Source organism: Meriones unguiculatus, chromosome 14 (assembly GCF_030254825.1).
Source record: "Meriones unguiculatus strain TT.TT164.6M chromosome 14, Bangor_MerUng_6.1, whole genome shotgun sequence".
Lineage (NCBI taxonomy): Eukaryota > Metazoa > Chordata > Mammalia > Rodentia > Muridae > Meriones > Meriones unguiculatus.
The window spans coordinates 71,586,968-71,602,323 of NC_083361.1; the positions used below are offsets into that span (position 1 = coordinate 71,586,968).

Sequence of the window (15,356 nt, forward strand, 5' to 3'; positions counted from 1 at the left end):
AACCTCACAGAGATGCCCATGGATTCTGTCTGTTGAATCTGAGTTGAAATATGCTTCCTTTCTGTTTGCCCTTGCAGCCTGACAGCCTCAGAGACCATGTTCCTTAAACTGTTGCGTGCACACAGGTTTCTGGGGGAATCGGCAACTAAGTCCACTTCTAAATCAGTGGACTTAGAAGCTTGGGTGTGGAGCTACGGAGCTTTTGTGACCCGCCCTCTTTCCCAGGTGATTGACATGGCAGCGACGTAACTGTGACGTAACTGAGCCAAGCGTGAATCATGCACGGTTTCTCCTGAGGTCAATCCCAGATGCTCCTAAAGGACGTCTTCCCTGCTGCAAGCCACGGGTCTATTCAGAAAGGGAAATGGGGACCCACCGTAGCCGTCCATCCAGGTGTGCCACGGATCCTGGTGACAGTGTGTGAACGAAGATGCCGGAGATGCACTGGAAATAGGGGACGCTGCACAGGCCAATCCCCAGGCCAACACCTGCCTCTGGAATGCAGAATGGGGGACAGGTGGAAGAGGTGAGCTTTCCTGGGATGGGGCTACTAGCTAGCAGGTGCCTCCTGACGTCCCGGGCTAGTCAAGCGTCCCTGTCATGACATTCATTCCTCGCCGTGTGTAGAGTGTCACTGTGTACAGGGGCCATTTAGGGACTCGGTGATGGCCAAAGCAGACTACTGGGGAGGGGTGTAGTAAGGCAAAGTGGGGAAACAATAGGAAATGAAAAGACAAGGCTGCGGGAAGGAGACAGAGGAAAGTGAGCTAGAGGAGGTGGGAGGAAGGGAGATGGCAGTGACGTGAGTGCGATGCAGGAAGTGAGTAAGAAATGTGCTAGAAAGTGGCAGGATGCCTCTTCATGCCCGGTGATCATGGATGACAATAAAGATCCAGGAGGAGGAGATGGGGCAGAGAACTGGCACAGTGCTCCTACCTTTCTGTAGAGACACCTCCACCATGACTCTGTAGTTGGGCTTGGCAGTGCTGGCAGGAGATGCTGGACTTTCCAAGGAGAAGGGGCTTCTGTCCTGAGCACCACATGTACTAGAGCTCAGGGATCGGCACAGAGGGGGTGACAGGTGACTGCAGAGTGAAGGCGGTGTTGTCAGGCGGGTCCTCACTGTCAGGGTCAGCAGCCCCTTCTTGGCTTGCTGGAAAAGAGTAACACCATCTGGAGCAATTCCCAGACAAGTGAAGAAAACACAAGTAACAGTGACAGATGCTCCCCAAGGAAACGCAGGTATGTGTGTGTGTGTGTATGTGTGGGTAGTATACAAACATGTGACAAGTTACCCATGACATGTACATACACCCAGAGTATGTTATACATATGATTGATAGGTGCATAGCCCAGATAGGCTCTTAACTAACTGAATGGAGTTGCAAAAACAGCTTTTCGTGGTGCCTTAAAAACTCAAAACGTACCCATAAATCTACTAGGATAAACACATGGAGTGTTCTGAGGCAGCCTTATAAATTTTAAGTAGTTTGAGTGTGCCTCTCGAGCAGTCCTGATTGTGCTATCATTTGTAGAGGAATTTCTTTGAGACTGTGCCCAGGGGCAGGATTGCCTAGGCACCCCTGCAAAAGAGCAACTTTTCATTTTGTGAGCTCAGAGGGAGGAGGTGAAGCTGGGTTTAACTCCATTGTCTGAGGGTCCCAGAGTGCGAGCATAGGCTGAGAAGTCACCTTGAACCTCTGTAAGGCATCCTGGTGTGTTAGGCCAGCCATCGATTCACCATTGAGTTCCAGAATTTCATCACCTGTTGAGAGACAGAAAGACAGGAGCTAATAAGCTTTACTTGGGCTTGAGGAACATACTCGGGGCTTTGTGTCCTGTCCCTATGAGTGCCTTCCAAGCCTAGTCCTTGGCCTTTTAGGTTCAGCACACCTGAGCAGTGCCCAGACCACCAATCATCAAGGACTTTCCCACACTGAGATGTAACTGTTTCCTGCAGCTTGACATACTGTTTTTTTTTTTTTTTTTTTTTTTTTTTTTCGGCTCCCACACGTTTTACCCAATGTGTTTCTGAGTTAGAAGCTCAGGCTGCAGAGCAGCTCAGAATGGTAGTCCTCTGGAACCAAAGGGAACAATGACAGAACTCAACCCTTGTCACTGAAAGACTCCGTATGACTGAGAACACACACAGAAAAAGTATTTAAACATGCTCTGACCATGATGGCTCATGGCTGTAATCGCAATACTTAGGAATCCCGGAGCTACAGGATCACCAGAAGTTGGAGGCCAGCCTGGGCTACTTATTGAGTCCACGATTAGCCAGGGCTACAAAACAAATAATCAAACATAATTAAATAAATACTGAGAAAAGGATAGACAAAGTCAAAACTTCAGAATGCCCATTCTTAACTCTGCAGGGGTTAGCTGTAAGTTATCAAAATATCTGTCCCAAAGGGCCAAATAACCAGTTCTGGGCTTCTCTGTGTTTTCCTCACTTGGCCACAGCTAGTGAGCGCTGATGAGCCTAGATTGTGCCAAATCCATTTTACACAATCGATTTTGGGAAGGAAAACAAAAACAAATTGTCAGTAGCTTTGATCTGTACAGCAAGCTTGTCGGGGCCAGCACATTCTTCCAGAGTAGATTTGAGAATGTCACTTTTGAAAACAATTTGGCCAATTGTTTGAGGCTAGAGCCAGGAATTGGTTGGTTTGAATTCTCTGTTTTAATTATTGTTATTAACAAAGGAAGATGAATCCCCACCTGACCCCACTCCACCCCCAAAATAACGAAGGATTCCATACAAAAACTCAAGAAGTTAAAAAGCAACAAATCAAGTAATTCAGTTAAAAAGTGGGGTAAAGGGCTAAACAGAGAATTCTCAATAGAGGAATATCGAACGACAGAGAAACACTTAAAGAAATGTTCAATGCCCTTTGTCATCAGGGTAATGCAAATCAAAACAATCCTGAGATTTTGCCTTACACTCATCAGAATGGCTAAGATCAAAACCTCAAGAGACAACACATGCTGGAGAGGATGTGGAGAAAGGGGAAGCCTCCTCCATTGCTAGTCAGAATGTAAATAAACTTGTACAACCACTTTGGAAATCAATCTGGCACTTTCTCACAAAATTAGGAATAGTACTACCTCAAGATCCAGCTATACCACTCCTAGGCATATACCCAAAAGATGCCCCACCATCCAATAAGGAAATTTGCTCAAATATGTTCATAGAAGCTTTATTTGTAATAGCCAGAATCTGGAAACAACCCAGATGTCCATCAGCAGAGGAATGGATACAGAAAGTGTGGTACATTTACACAATAGAACACTACTCAGCAATTAAAAACAAGAAAATCATGAAATTTGCAGGCAAATGATGGGAACTAGAAAAGATCATTCTGAGTGAGGTATCCCAGAAGCAAAAAGACACACATGGTATATGCTTACTTATGAGTGTATATTAGACATATAATATAGGATAAACATACTAAAATCTGTACTCCTAAAGAAGCTAAGCAAGAAGGAGGACCCTGGGTAAGATGCTCAATCCTCATTCAGAAAGGCAAATGGGATAGACATTGGAAGACAGGTAACAAGACAGGACCCTACCACAGAGGATCTCTGAAAGACTCTTACCAAGCAGTGTATCAAAGCAGGTACTGAGACTCATAGCCAAACTTTGGGCAGAGTGCAAGGAATCGTATGAAAGAAGAGGGAGATAGAAAGACCTAGAGGGAGCAGGAGCTCCACCAGGAGACCAACAGAACCAAAAAATCTGTGCACAGGGGTCTTTTCTGAAAGTGATACTGCAACCAAGGACCATGCGTGGAGATAATCTAGAACCGCTGCACAGATGTAGTCCATGGCAGCTCAGTCGCTAAGTGGGTTCCCTAGTAAGGGGAGCAAGGGCTGTCTCTGACATGAACTCAGTGGCTGGCTCTTTGATCACCTCCCCCTGAGGGGAGAGCAGCCTTACCAGGCCACAAAGGAAGACAATGCAGCCAGTCCTAATGAGACCTGGTAGACTCAGGTCAGATGGAAGGAGAGAAGGATACCCCCCTCCCCCATCAGTGGACTCAGAGAGGGGAATGGGAAGAGAAAAGAGAGGGAGGGAGGGAGGGCTTGGGAGGGGACGAAGGAGGGGGCTACAGCTGGGATACAAAGTGAATAAGTTGTAATAAATTTTTAAAATAAATAAATAAATAACAAGACAACAAAGGCTGGATTTCAACCACACATTTCTTCCCTCTCCTTAGCTCCTATTTTCTTCCTGATCTTGGCTTAGCTGTTCTTCTAAAGCTGCATTTGTCCCCTACTTCTCCCCTTTCCCTTCTCCTTCACACTTTTTCTTGTTTAATCCACTCAGTTCACCTTTCCCCTCCCCAAAGAGCTCCCACAAAGGGCAGTCACTTTTCTGTGGCCTGTCAGACAGCGCCATCTAGTGCTCACATAGGCACATCGCCCTCCTGCTCTTTCCACTTCATCGTTTTCACTTCTCTCCTTTGCTGGACTTGGAGAGGGGCATGCATGCAGAGGGTGGAGGAAGGGAGGGATTGGGACTGGAGGAGGGAGGGAACCACGGGGGGGGGAAACAAAGTGAATAAAGTATAATTAATAAAGAAAAAAAAGAATCACTCAAGTTTCCCCACCATTCACGTACTGCCTCTTCCCATTGACTCCAGCCTGAAGAAGGGCAGTCAGCCTCCCATACCAGCCTCTGCGCCTCTGTTTCCCGTCTCTTGAGAGCACATGGAATCCTACAGATTGCTTCCTGACTCATCCAAAGCCTCTATATCCAGTGTCACCCCCAACGATAAATACAAAGATTCCCGCTGCCCACGTGATAAAATCCGCCCCGTGCAGCCTGGTGCTTGGGTTGGCAGCATTCACTGTAAAGAGCAAGATCGTAAATATTTTACTCTTTGCGAGTCATACCATTTCTGTTACGATGGCTCATCATATGGCTGGAACATCAAGGCAGCCGTGGACGTAGATGAGAGAACATGGCTGAAATTTGAATCTTGTCCTATTTTGCATGTGTCACCAAAAAATCATGGTAGAATGCCTTTTTGATGTACTGTTTTGCTTTTTTATTATTATTAACTGATTGGTGTGTATGAGTGTTTTCCGTGCATGTGTATCTGTACACCACATATGTGCCTGGAACCCTCGGAGGCCAGATCTAGAGTTCCGGAGGGTTGTGAGCCACTGCATGAGTGCTGGAAAGCAAACCCAGTTCTCTGGAAGAGCAGCCAGTGCTCTGAACCACAAAGCCATCTCTCCAGCCTTCCTTTGTTGTGATATATGCTTGGCTTCTGGGACTGTAGTGTCCCCACTGCCCCTAGAAAGCTCAAGATGCTACAGGTGGTTAGACAGCCATCCTGGCTTACAGATACTGTGTGACAAGGAAGAAATCTTCTCTCCTCTCCTCTCCTCTCCTCTCCTCTCCTCTTCTCTTCTCTTCTCTTCTCTTCTCTTCTCTTCTCTTCTCTTCTCTTCTCTTCTCTTCTCTTCTCTTTTCTCTCCTCTCCTCTCCTCTCCTCTTCTGTCCTCTCCTCCCCTCCCCTTCCCTCCTCTTCTCTCTTCTTCACTTTCTGTCCTTGAATTTTGCCCCCAGCTGAAACCCAGACATCTCTTTAGACCAAGCTGGTTGCCCAACCATCCAAGCACAGACTTGGGGTGGGGTGCAGTGGGGTGTCTGTCAACTGTGTTCCCCAGGTCTCTTACTCACTTAGAGAAAGCTTCTGTCCTATGGATCTCTGAAAGGAGCTGAGGGGAAGCAGCAGGAGGTAGAAGGAAAGCAGAGGAGAGAGCTGCCCCCGGGGAAGCCATTAACAGTTAAAAAATGGGCTGGAGAGATGGCTTGGAGGTTAAGAGCACTGTCTACTCTTTCAGAGGTCCTGAGTTCAATTCCCAGCAACCACATGGTGGCTTACAGCTATCTATAATGAAATCTGGTGCCCTCTTCTGGCATGCATGTGTATGTGCAAATACAACATGGTATACATATAAGTAAATAAATCTTAAAAAAAAAAAAAAGTTCAAAAGTGGGGTTCTGTCTGGTTTTTCTGTGGATAAGGTTCCCTGGGAAAAAAACTTCTTTGCTAATTCTGCAGAATGACTGGCTGTTTAGAACTGTCTCACTTTAGAGAGTAGGAATGGTGCAGATCAAGAGCCCAAATTATCTTAGGCTATCTTTAGTTAGCCATGTGTAACTCACTACCTTTGTGCCTTAGAAACATCTTTCAGACGATCAGGTAAATCTTTTCAAATGTATTAACTCAGAAGATCACCACTTTCCATCAACCTAAAAGCTAAGAATGTTATTGTATGTCCTCAAAACCCTAGCGCAGAATCTCCCCCACTTTGCCATAACCCACCAGCCCGATGCTCCCACTGGTCAAGGTCTTCATTTCTGACTTCCTTTTGTTCTGTGTTCACAAAGGAGCTCATGTGCACCCTTTGTGGCAACCTAGATGAATCCTGGGACAGGTCCACTCCTATAAGGCTCAGAATAAACTTCCTCTTATTCCCACTGGTATGAGAACTGTGGCTTGCATCCATGTATTCTGTATTTATTCCTGGAACCCAGAACTTGGTGGGACTCTGAGAATGGTAGCCCCTCATCTGACGGAAGAGTGGGGCCTGGTATCCCATGGTTTCAGATGGAGGAGGGCAGGGAAGATGAAGGAGAGGGGTTATCAGCAAGTCTCGGAAACTGAACAGGGGCACCGGAAAGGAAGGAGTAGAATCAGCAAAGAAGAAAGGCTTCCGTTCCAGGTCCCCAGCTGACAACAGAATCAGGGAGGGGAGACATTGTTGTCAGGGGTTAGTCTGCTCATCACTATGATGGAGCCCTCAAGGGGCAAAGGCTCCCACTGGCTGGAGGCCCCCTTCCCTACAGCCATAGAAGTGTACTCTGAAAGCCCAGGACACATTTTAAACTCTCAGTATCTTCTATACCCTGGAAGCTCTGAATTGTGCTTTTGACCCCTCAGCCACACTGAGGGATGGAAACCTACCTTCCTGCAGCCGCCCATCAGCAGCAGCTGCTCCCCCTGCAAAGATGCTCTTCACGTAAATCCCAATGGGGCCGTAAATGCTGTCCTTTCCTCCAACAATACTGAAGCCCAGGCCCTAGGGAGAGAAGAGAGGGCTCGGTGTAGGCGAGTTTTGGCTGTTTCTTGGGCTGATGTTTCCTAAGGACCAGCGTTAGCCCTGAAAAAAAGGAATCAGAAAGGAGACAAAGTCCCCTGGATCCCAGGGGTCTCAGAGCTTAGCCAAGCAAGGCGAGGAGAGCACTTCATGGCCACCTTGATCTGTGGAGTATCAGCAACTTTGTCGGAAACATCAAGGAGATTTCAAAGGCATTAACTAACAGTAACACAGCTTATGCCACAGAAAGCATCCTTTCTGTTCCCAAAGGCCCCTCACAACCCTCAGTCTGTGCCCAACCTGTCCCCTGCCTAAGGATATCAATCACTTGCTCTTCATACAGGTGTTGTCCTCCCTGTCATTATTTCTGGGTCATTCTCAGGAGCTGACGAACATACCCTATGATTATGTCGGTGGCACTAGGAGAAGCTGGGACTCAGCAGATAGCTGTCCCCTCCGCTGTGGGGACAGATACAAGGCAGCCGAGGCAGGTCCGATGCAGAGCTGCCCTTACCCCATGGAAAGTAAGAATGATGTCTGTAGAATGATGTCTACTTCGGACTTGCTGGTAGATTAAAGGGACAATCTGGACCGGTTTAGGTAGGGGAAAGGAAACACCTACAACTCCACCCATTTTGCTGAAAACAAAAGATCTCTGTAATTCCTGAATAAGCTTAGTTCGGCCTCAGAGAACTCCCTCAGAGAATCTCATTACTCAGTGCTCAGCGCTCAGCGCTCAGGCAAGTGCTCAAACCAAGCATTCAAAAGAATAAATGCAGGGCTTTCAGTTCAACTCAGAAGCATCTAGGTGGGGCTGGGAGCTTGGTTCCTCGACAGACCCTTAAAGTGATGCTTGCTGTTGGAAATAACACCACTACTCTTAAATCATTCATCCAGGACCCACAGCTCTCAGAGCCCACAAGGAGGCAAAACTATCAGAGGTGAGAGAGCACTCCCAAATGCATCTCGTGCTCACTCCAAAGCATGCTACCTTAGGCCTGGGGCTTTGTTTGGGGCACCCTTTTCGGTCACTGTGACCAAATGCCTAGTCAGAAAGTGGGACTGTCCACAGAGAGCCATACTGCACAGGCTTCTCCATGGTCACTTGAGGGGTCTTTCTTTGTGTTACCTGCTGAGCTCCCTTCCCTCACATCAAGTGGAACGCTGTTAGGAAGCTCATTGCTCATCTGAGCATCTGGGTGGTGGAAACTGGCTTGGAACCATGGCAGCAGCTGCCCTGGCCTGCCTTGGTTATTTTAGGCATCTCCAAGTCTGGTACAATTTGGATGTACACTTTGTCCTCAACCAGTGGTGCCGCTTTGGGAGATTGTGGCGCATTTAGGAAGCAAGGCCTACCTGGAGGAAGTAGATCACTGGAAAGTGGTCCATGGGGTTTATGGCCTGCCCCACTTTCTGTTCAACCTCCATTTCCGGATCTACTATATTCAAGGAACCTCATGCTCCTACCATCACAGGCCAGAGCAGCTTCTGCCACAGTGCTTTCCTTGCTGCAGTGGACTATGCCCTCAAACCATGAGCCTAAATAAACCCTTCCTCCTTAATGCTGTTCCTTGTCAAGTATATGGTCATGGTCACAGAAAGGTACCCAATACAAAGCCCCAGGCATGAGGTAGCCTGCTTTGGGGTGAATACAACAGATGTTGGGGTATTCCCTCACAATTCATACTTTGGTTTCCTCTTTGATACTTCTCAGTTAGGGAATAGACATTAGTACAATGTGTCATCATCTCTAGACAGAGCAGAGTCCGTTCTGACTCTTCAGGATACCCCAACAGAGGCCAGAACTCCTGTGGATGTTGAATGACCCATGGAACAAGGAACATAGAGTTTGTGAGATTTGCGTTTGAGTCCCAACTTTCTTTACCGACATCTGAATGTGAAGGTGAAGTCCAGCATCGTAAATATATGTAAAGGATTTTCATTTGTGTACCAAGCAAGATTAAATTGTGGAGAATATCACATCAAGAAGGAATAGAGAAGAAGCTTGCAGGGCCCTGAAGCAGTTGGGGAACACTATGGTGTCCTCAGAAAGAAAATGATCACATTTTAGTGGAATTGGAAGAATCAGCAGCGCTTAAACTTTGGCAAGTACTGGGTAGTTCATTTGTCTCCTCTGCTGCACTGAGTGCCCCAGAGCTCTGTCCCCACTCTTCCTCAGAGCAACAGCTCCCAGAAGAGAATGTTGCTCCAGGGCTTCTTGCTGGTGACGGTCTTTGCTCACCTTTGCTTGGCCCTTCATCAGCACGATGTTGGAGATGACTGAAGCCTGTAGACCCCCAGACAGCTGCCCGAGCTGAGCTGTGCTCAGTGACCGAGTTGGTCTTGCAGTGCCCTGTAATGAAGAAACCGAGGGGGCAGGGATGAGCCACCTGTGACACCAGCCAAGGAGCAGAGCCCCACCCTCTTAACTGTTTCCCAAGGGCCAGCAGTATAAGAGCTAGAAGGTGATTTGTGGAATGTCATTCAGAAGTGGTGGCTTAGGCAGGAAACTTTGCTCTGGGAGACCTGGCTACAGACCAGCAGCAAAGGCTCGCAAATGCTTGTGAAGGCGGTAAGCCAAGGGTTATAATATCACGCACCACAGTGCCCCAGAATAAGCCCTGAAGCAAGACCTTCAGCTGAGTTTGAGACATCACTATAAAACTGGGTTCAGCTCAAAGCACATTCACTAAAATCCCTGCTTGTGCCAGGCATGGCTCCACAGGCAAGCAGTCGAGAACTCAAAGACTCAAAAGGAGAGCATAAGTTCCGAGGGAGAAAGATGGGCATTAACCAGCTGCATCGAAGAAGCAGAGGATGTCAGCAGAGAGCAGTTTTGTGTCCCTGAGCCCCCGTGGGGAGCACTGTGACTTGACGGTCATGCTGACACTTTGGAAGCCACATCCATGTCCCAGATTGTTCTCCTGGCTCTGCCCATTATCAGTGGATGACCTTGAAGAAGTGACTTTATCCCTCTGAGCCTCAGTATCCTACCAAGGAAGATCATTTTCAAAAAGGACTTACCTATGTGTATGGCTTCTGGGAATAATTAACTATGCAGGCCCTTAGGGCAGGGCTTCATGCCCAGAAAGTGCTATACATCCTTCTTTTCCTATGTGCTGCTTTAATAGTCTGTGTGACCCAGTAACACCCTGCTGCTTCCTATCTGGCCACTAAACCAACATGTCATCCGCGAGTGTGTAAGGGGCTGGAGGATCCGAGCTCACTAAGATCTGATGTTACAAGGTGAGGCACACACATAAGCGGCCTGCAGGGGTCACGGAGTGCATTTGGGTGTCAAGACCATCACTCCCTGAAAAAGCAAGCTTATCTTCTCCTCTCCCTTCCCCTCCTCTGCTGTTCCCTTCCCTCTTCTCTCCTCTTGTTGGCTTGAAGCTGCTCATACTTGGCTGGGTGACCACAATAGCCCAGGCTTTGCAGCCCCAAGCCACACCCAAGGCTGTCCCTTCCTCTGCCCCAGAAACAGCTCTTCTGGAATCCCGACTTGCTGCCTCCTTGGAAGCCCCTATGCAGACAAAGTGAAACCATGTATGGGTATCAGTGATGGATAACCTGTCAACATCGGTGGCCACAAGATGTCCAGATAGTTAGTCAAACGTTAGTCATTCTCTGTCTTTCTCTCTGTGTCTCTCTGTCTGTCTCTGTCTACCTCTGTTTCTGCCTGTATCTCTGTCTCTCTGTTTCTGTCTCGACTTCTCTCTCCTCCCCCTTCTCTCTGTTTGTCTCTGTTTCTGTCTCTCTGTCTCCGTTTCTGTTTCTGCCTGTCTGTCTGTCTGTCTGTCTCTCTCTGTGTGTGTGTCAAACAATATGGCAGGAAAAAAAAGCCAGCTCCCATAATTTGTCCTTTGACCTCCACGTGCACACTGTTGCGCTCCCCACCCTCCACACACACACACAAACACAGACACTCGAAAACAGTAAATAACTAAATATTTTTTAAAAACGATGCAACTTCAAGTCCCAATTTTGTTATATCCTGGTTCGTCAAAGCCGTAGTTCCCTACCCTCCCCCACCCCACCTCAGAGTTATGGTGCAGGTGAAATAAAGGGATTCACAGGAGGCTTTAGTTGAGAGCGTGAGAAGAGGAATTTATCTATTGGCTCCTAACAGCACAGACGTGAGGCTACTTACATGGACCTGGCACAAGGGACTCTTGACAGGTGGACCTTCTTAAATGGCTTTTTGGCTAGTGGGGTTCTTTAGCCAACCAAACAAGCTCTCTGTAGTCTGTGGGCAGAGGACTCCTAAGAAGACTTCACCCAGCCACTGCAGCGGTGACACAGCCCTCTGTCCGCCCACGTCTCCAGGCCTCTCCCCTCCATCTTACCGAAACTGGGTAGTCCAATTGTTGAGAGAGGGACTTCCTGTTGCTGCAGAGAGAGTACGGCTGCCTGTCAGTGGGAGCTGCAGATTTCTTGCTCATTGGAAAATCAATCTCTCCTGAGCAGTAGGGATTAACACCTAAACAGAGTTGGGAGTGGGGAAACAAACAGGAAGAAATCATCTGTGTGTGATCAAACACGAGGCTTGACAAAGAACAAGATCTGCGTGGGCAGAAACCATTCAGCTCCCGGGGTGGTTGGTGTGGTCTTGAGGCGGTGGAAAACACAGCATCATTTTAACTCTCTTCACCAGAAAAATCTGGTGCTGCAGGGCACAATAGGATTCCTCATCAGAGTGGGCTGTCACTTCACCCCTGCCCAACTCAGCAAGAGGTGACAAGGTCTCCTGCAGGTCACATGGTAAGACGCACCATACCTGTAATCCAGGCTGCCAGAGAGTGTTCAATGCCAACCAAAGAGAGAGGAACCAACACAAATAGGGATAGGAACTGAGGCAGGGGCCAAGCAGAGAGAGAGAGAGCAATCGACCACACAGGGGACACCAGGCCCAGGGAGTCCTCCAGTCTTCCGCACTGACCCATCACTGTCCTTACACACCCTGGCAGGTACACGCGCCTCACACAGGCAGACATGTTGGATCCTTGAGGAGCTACGGAAGTGCTAAGGATCAGCTTCATGATCTGTGTGAGATACCGGGCTTCCCGTCATCCCTCCCTGTCCACTACTCGGCTATTATAGTCAGTTTGAAAGCCTTTAGGGTTGACAGACTTAACCCACTGATGCCCAGCTCGGATACACAGTTAGCTGCACACAGGCCCTTTAAATTTGTCTACCAGCCACACCAAAAAAGTAAGACCAAGCATAGTAGTGCACACCTGTAATCCCGGTACTCGGAAGGTAGGGACAGGAGATCAGGAGTTCAAGATCATCCCCCACCATATACTAGGTTTGAAAAGAGTGTAGGTTATTTGAGATCCTGTCTCAAAACAAACAAACAAACAAACAAAAGACCCATAAAAATCTAAATAAAACAAAAGAAGAGGAGAGAGTTCCAGGGCAGCCTGGCCTACACAGTATGACCCTGTCTCAAAGAACCAAAAAAATGAAAAGAGAAAAAAAAAAGGGTAAAAAAATAAAAAGAACGAAAAGGAAATGAATGCAATTGGTTTAATTATATTAATATAGTTTATCCTGTCCACTATTTCTAAGCTATGTGCCTTCAACATATAAGCAATATGTAAAAACAGACATTCATGTTCTATTTCGTCCTTGCACTAAGTCTTCAGCCAGGCGTGTCCTCTGACATTTCTGTGTTCTCCACAGGGAACAGCCATATGCTCAGGGGCCGTGTGTGGCCAGTGCACCGGTAGCAGGGTTCCAGAGCCCGGGGAGGGACAAGGTTTTTCCCAGCATCATTCGGCTTGAGTAAATGGAAGCCCCAACCCCCGACCCCGAGGGTAAAGTGAGATTGGCGGTGGCTCACGGGAAATGCAAGATGCATCAAGGTTTGAGACTTCCTTTTAGGGGGCGGGTAGGAAAGACTTGCTTATAAGACTAAAGAGAGAAGTGACAAGCCAGGTAGGGTCAGAAGGAGGCTCCCTGAGGATGTCACAGGCTAAAGAAGGTCGGAGGTAGAGGCACCGTGGAAAGGGAGATTTTGGTTCTTCAGTACTGGGAAAATTCCCTGTCAAGATGCTTGCTTCCAGAGGTCTCTTCAGAACAAGTCATTGGTCCTCTCTTACTTGCAGGGACCAATTGCTCCCGGAGGGAACAGCCTGGTTAAGACAGGGTTCAGAGCCTGATAGCAAAGGCCAGAGGTCATCTAGTCTGTATCTGCCCGTGTATCACATTTATATAAGTGTTTTATGAGAATGAGGATCCCATACCCCTCCTGGACCACTGATGCGGTCTGAGAACCTCCCCTGGTGATGCAGCCAATTATCATGGGCTTCCAGGAGCCCTGGCCTACTCCTTACTAGTGATCAAACAGAGGCTCAAACAGAGGCTCAATGGCTTCCTAGCAGTAGAAAAGTCTAGAGCATAACCCAGACCCCTGGGTCCTGGGGCTTTTGCCTGTGGCAATGTCCTACACTGAATGAAAGAGAGGAAGAGAAATACAGACAAACAAATAAATAAGGTGCCATGTGGAATGAGTGACAGAGCTGATTGATGGCAGAGCCATGGGCAAGACTAGTGCAAGCTCCGGAGGCCATGCTGAGTTGGGTTCTGCCCTTCCTGACACAGGTAGCCACTGTGCTTTTGGGTGCTCTGCCCGTTCTATGGATTCAGGTCTGTATAGTCAGAGGCCAGAGCAAGATGTTTCTCCAAAGCTCTGGCTGGTCTGGGTTCTCCTTCACCCTGCCTGAAAATTACCTGTGGATGCACACCAGCCAACAGAGAAATATATCAAAATTATCGTCTCCAGTGGGGGCAAGTTAAAACATGCTACACCCACAGCACTGGCTGGGGTGAAAACAAATGTGGTTAGAAACCTCACATTGCGCTCAGAGGCCCAAATGGTTTTAGAAAGAGAAACTATAATTTGAGATGACTGTAACAATAGTAATACATTTGTACTTCGACATTAAGTTGAATTATGAACTGGAAAAGTTAATTGGCAAAGGAACTAAAAATGAATAACACTAAGTTTTTGTCTCTCATAAAAGGGATGATTTAAAATTTTTATTCTGAAGTAGTAATTAATTATGCTTAATAAACTAAGCAGTTAATTTAAATTTAATGAAAATCTGAAGTGGAAATGGAATTGAACAGATCTTAGAAACTGGAAACAGAGCAAGAAGCAGAAAACAAACGAATAGCAAGTTACTATGGAAAAGCAACACAGAATGAAAAAAGAAAGGTATTTACAAAAGGACGGGGTCTGAAAAGATGGTTAGGTGGGTCAAAGCCCTTGCTGCCAGGCCTGACCACCTGAGTTCCGTCTCCAGGTCCCCCCTCGTGAAAGAAGAGAGCTGACTCCCTGAAATTGTTGCCTGATCTCTACATGAGCACATACTCTGTGGCACATGCCTACACACAGACACACACACACACACACACACACACAATGCTTCTTACCTCATATAAAGTTCCAAAATTAACGCTGGGTGTGGTGATACGCACCTGTAATCTCAGCACTCGGGGAGGCAGAGGCAGGCAGATCTCTGTGAGTTTGAGGCCAGCCTGGTCTACAAAGCAGAGTCCGAGACAGCCAGGGCTACACAGAGAAACCCTGTCTTGAAAACAAAATAAACATCCCCCCAAATAAGTTATAAATGTAACAGGTTTGTTATGAAGATAAATTGTCTATAAATTAGAGTAAAATATAAGCATAGAATATTGGTTAGTTTCTGTGAGCTGAACACAAACTAGAGTCACCTGGTAAGAGGGAGCCTCAAGCGAGCAATTGCCTCCATCAGGCTGGACTCTAGGCGGGTCTGTGAGCCATTTTAACGATTACTGATTAATGTGGGAGGGTGCAGCCCACTGTTTTGGCAGCGCTACCCCTGGGCGGGTGGTCCCAGGTTGTTTAAGAAAGCAGGCTTGTGAACAGCATTCCTCCGTGTTCCCTGCCTCTGGTCCTGCTAGAGCTCTTGCCCTGACTTCCTCAGTGATCAACTCTCATTGTACAGTAAACTAGATGAGCAACCCATGATGTCTTGGTGTTTTATCAAACTGAGATGTGCACAGATTTAATATCTTCCCGACACTGGAGAAACTTCGTGGTAAAAGAAAAAGTGATCAAGTTTGATAGCATAAAAATCAAAACAACTTCAAGTGAAAAGCTAAATAACAAACTGGGAGTGAGTGTGTGTGTGTTTACGAGTGCCAATGTTCAACTATTAATTTAACCAAGAGTTTTGTAAACC

At 47.3% G+C, this 15,356-nt stretch overlaps 1 protein-coding gene across 5 annotated transcripts in view; it reads right to left on the bottom strand.

Annotated features, from left to right (window-relative positions):
• Positions 1-15,356, bottom strand: part of Il16 (interleukin 16) — an 89,161-nt gene that overhangs the window by 24,413 nt on the left and 49,392 nt on the right. For all 5 annotated transcript variants that reach the window (XM_060367467.1, XM_060367468.1, XM_060367469.1 and 2 more), the window contains 6 exons: positions 11,472-11,605; positions 9,365-9,475; positions 6,990-7,104; positions 1,692-1,765; positions 937-1,153; positions 377-494 (listed from right to left, as the gene is read on the bottom strand). In XM_060367467.1, the coding sequence (XP_060223450.1) occupies positions 377-494; positions 937-1,153; positions 1,692-1,765; positions 6,990-7,104; positions 9,365-9,475; positions 11,472-11,605 (769 nt within the window). The remainder of the gene's footprint in view (positions 1-376; positions 495-936; positions 1,154-1,691; positions 1,766-6,989; positions 7,105-9,364; positions 9,476-11,471; positions 11,606-15,356) is intronic.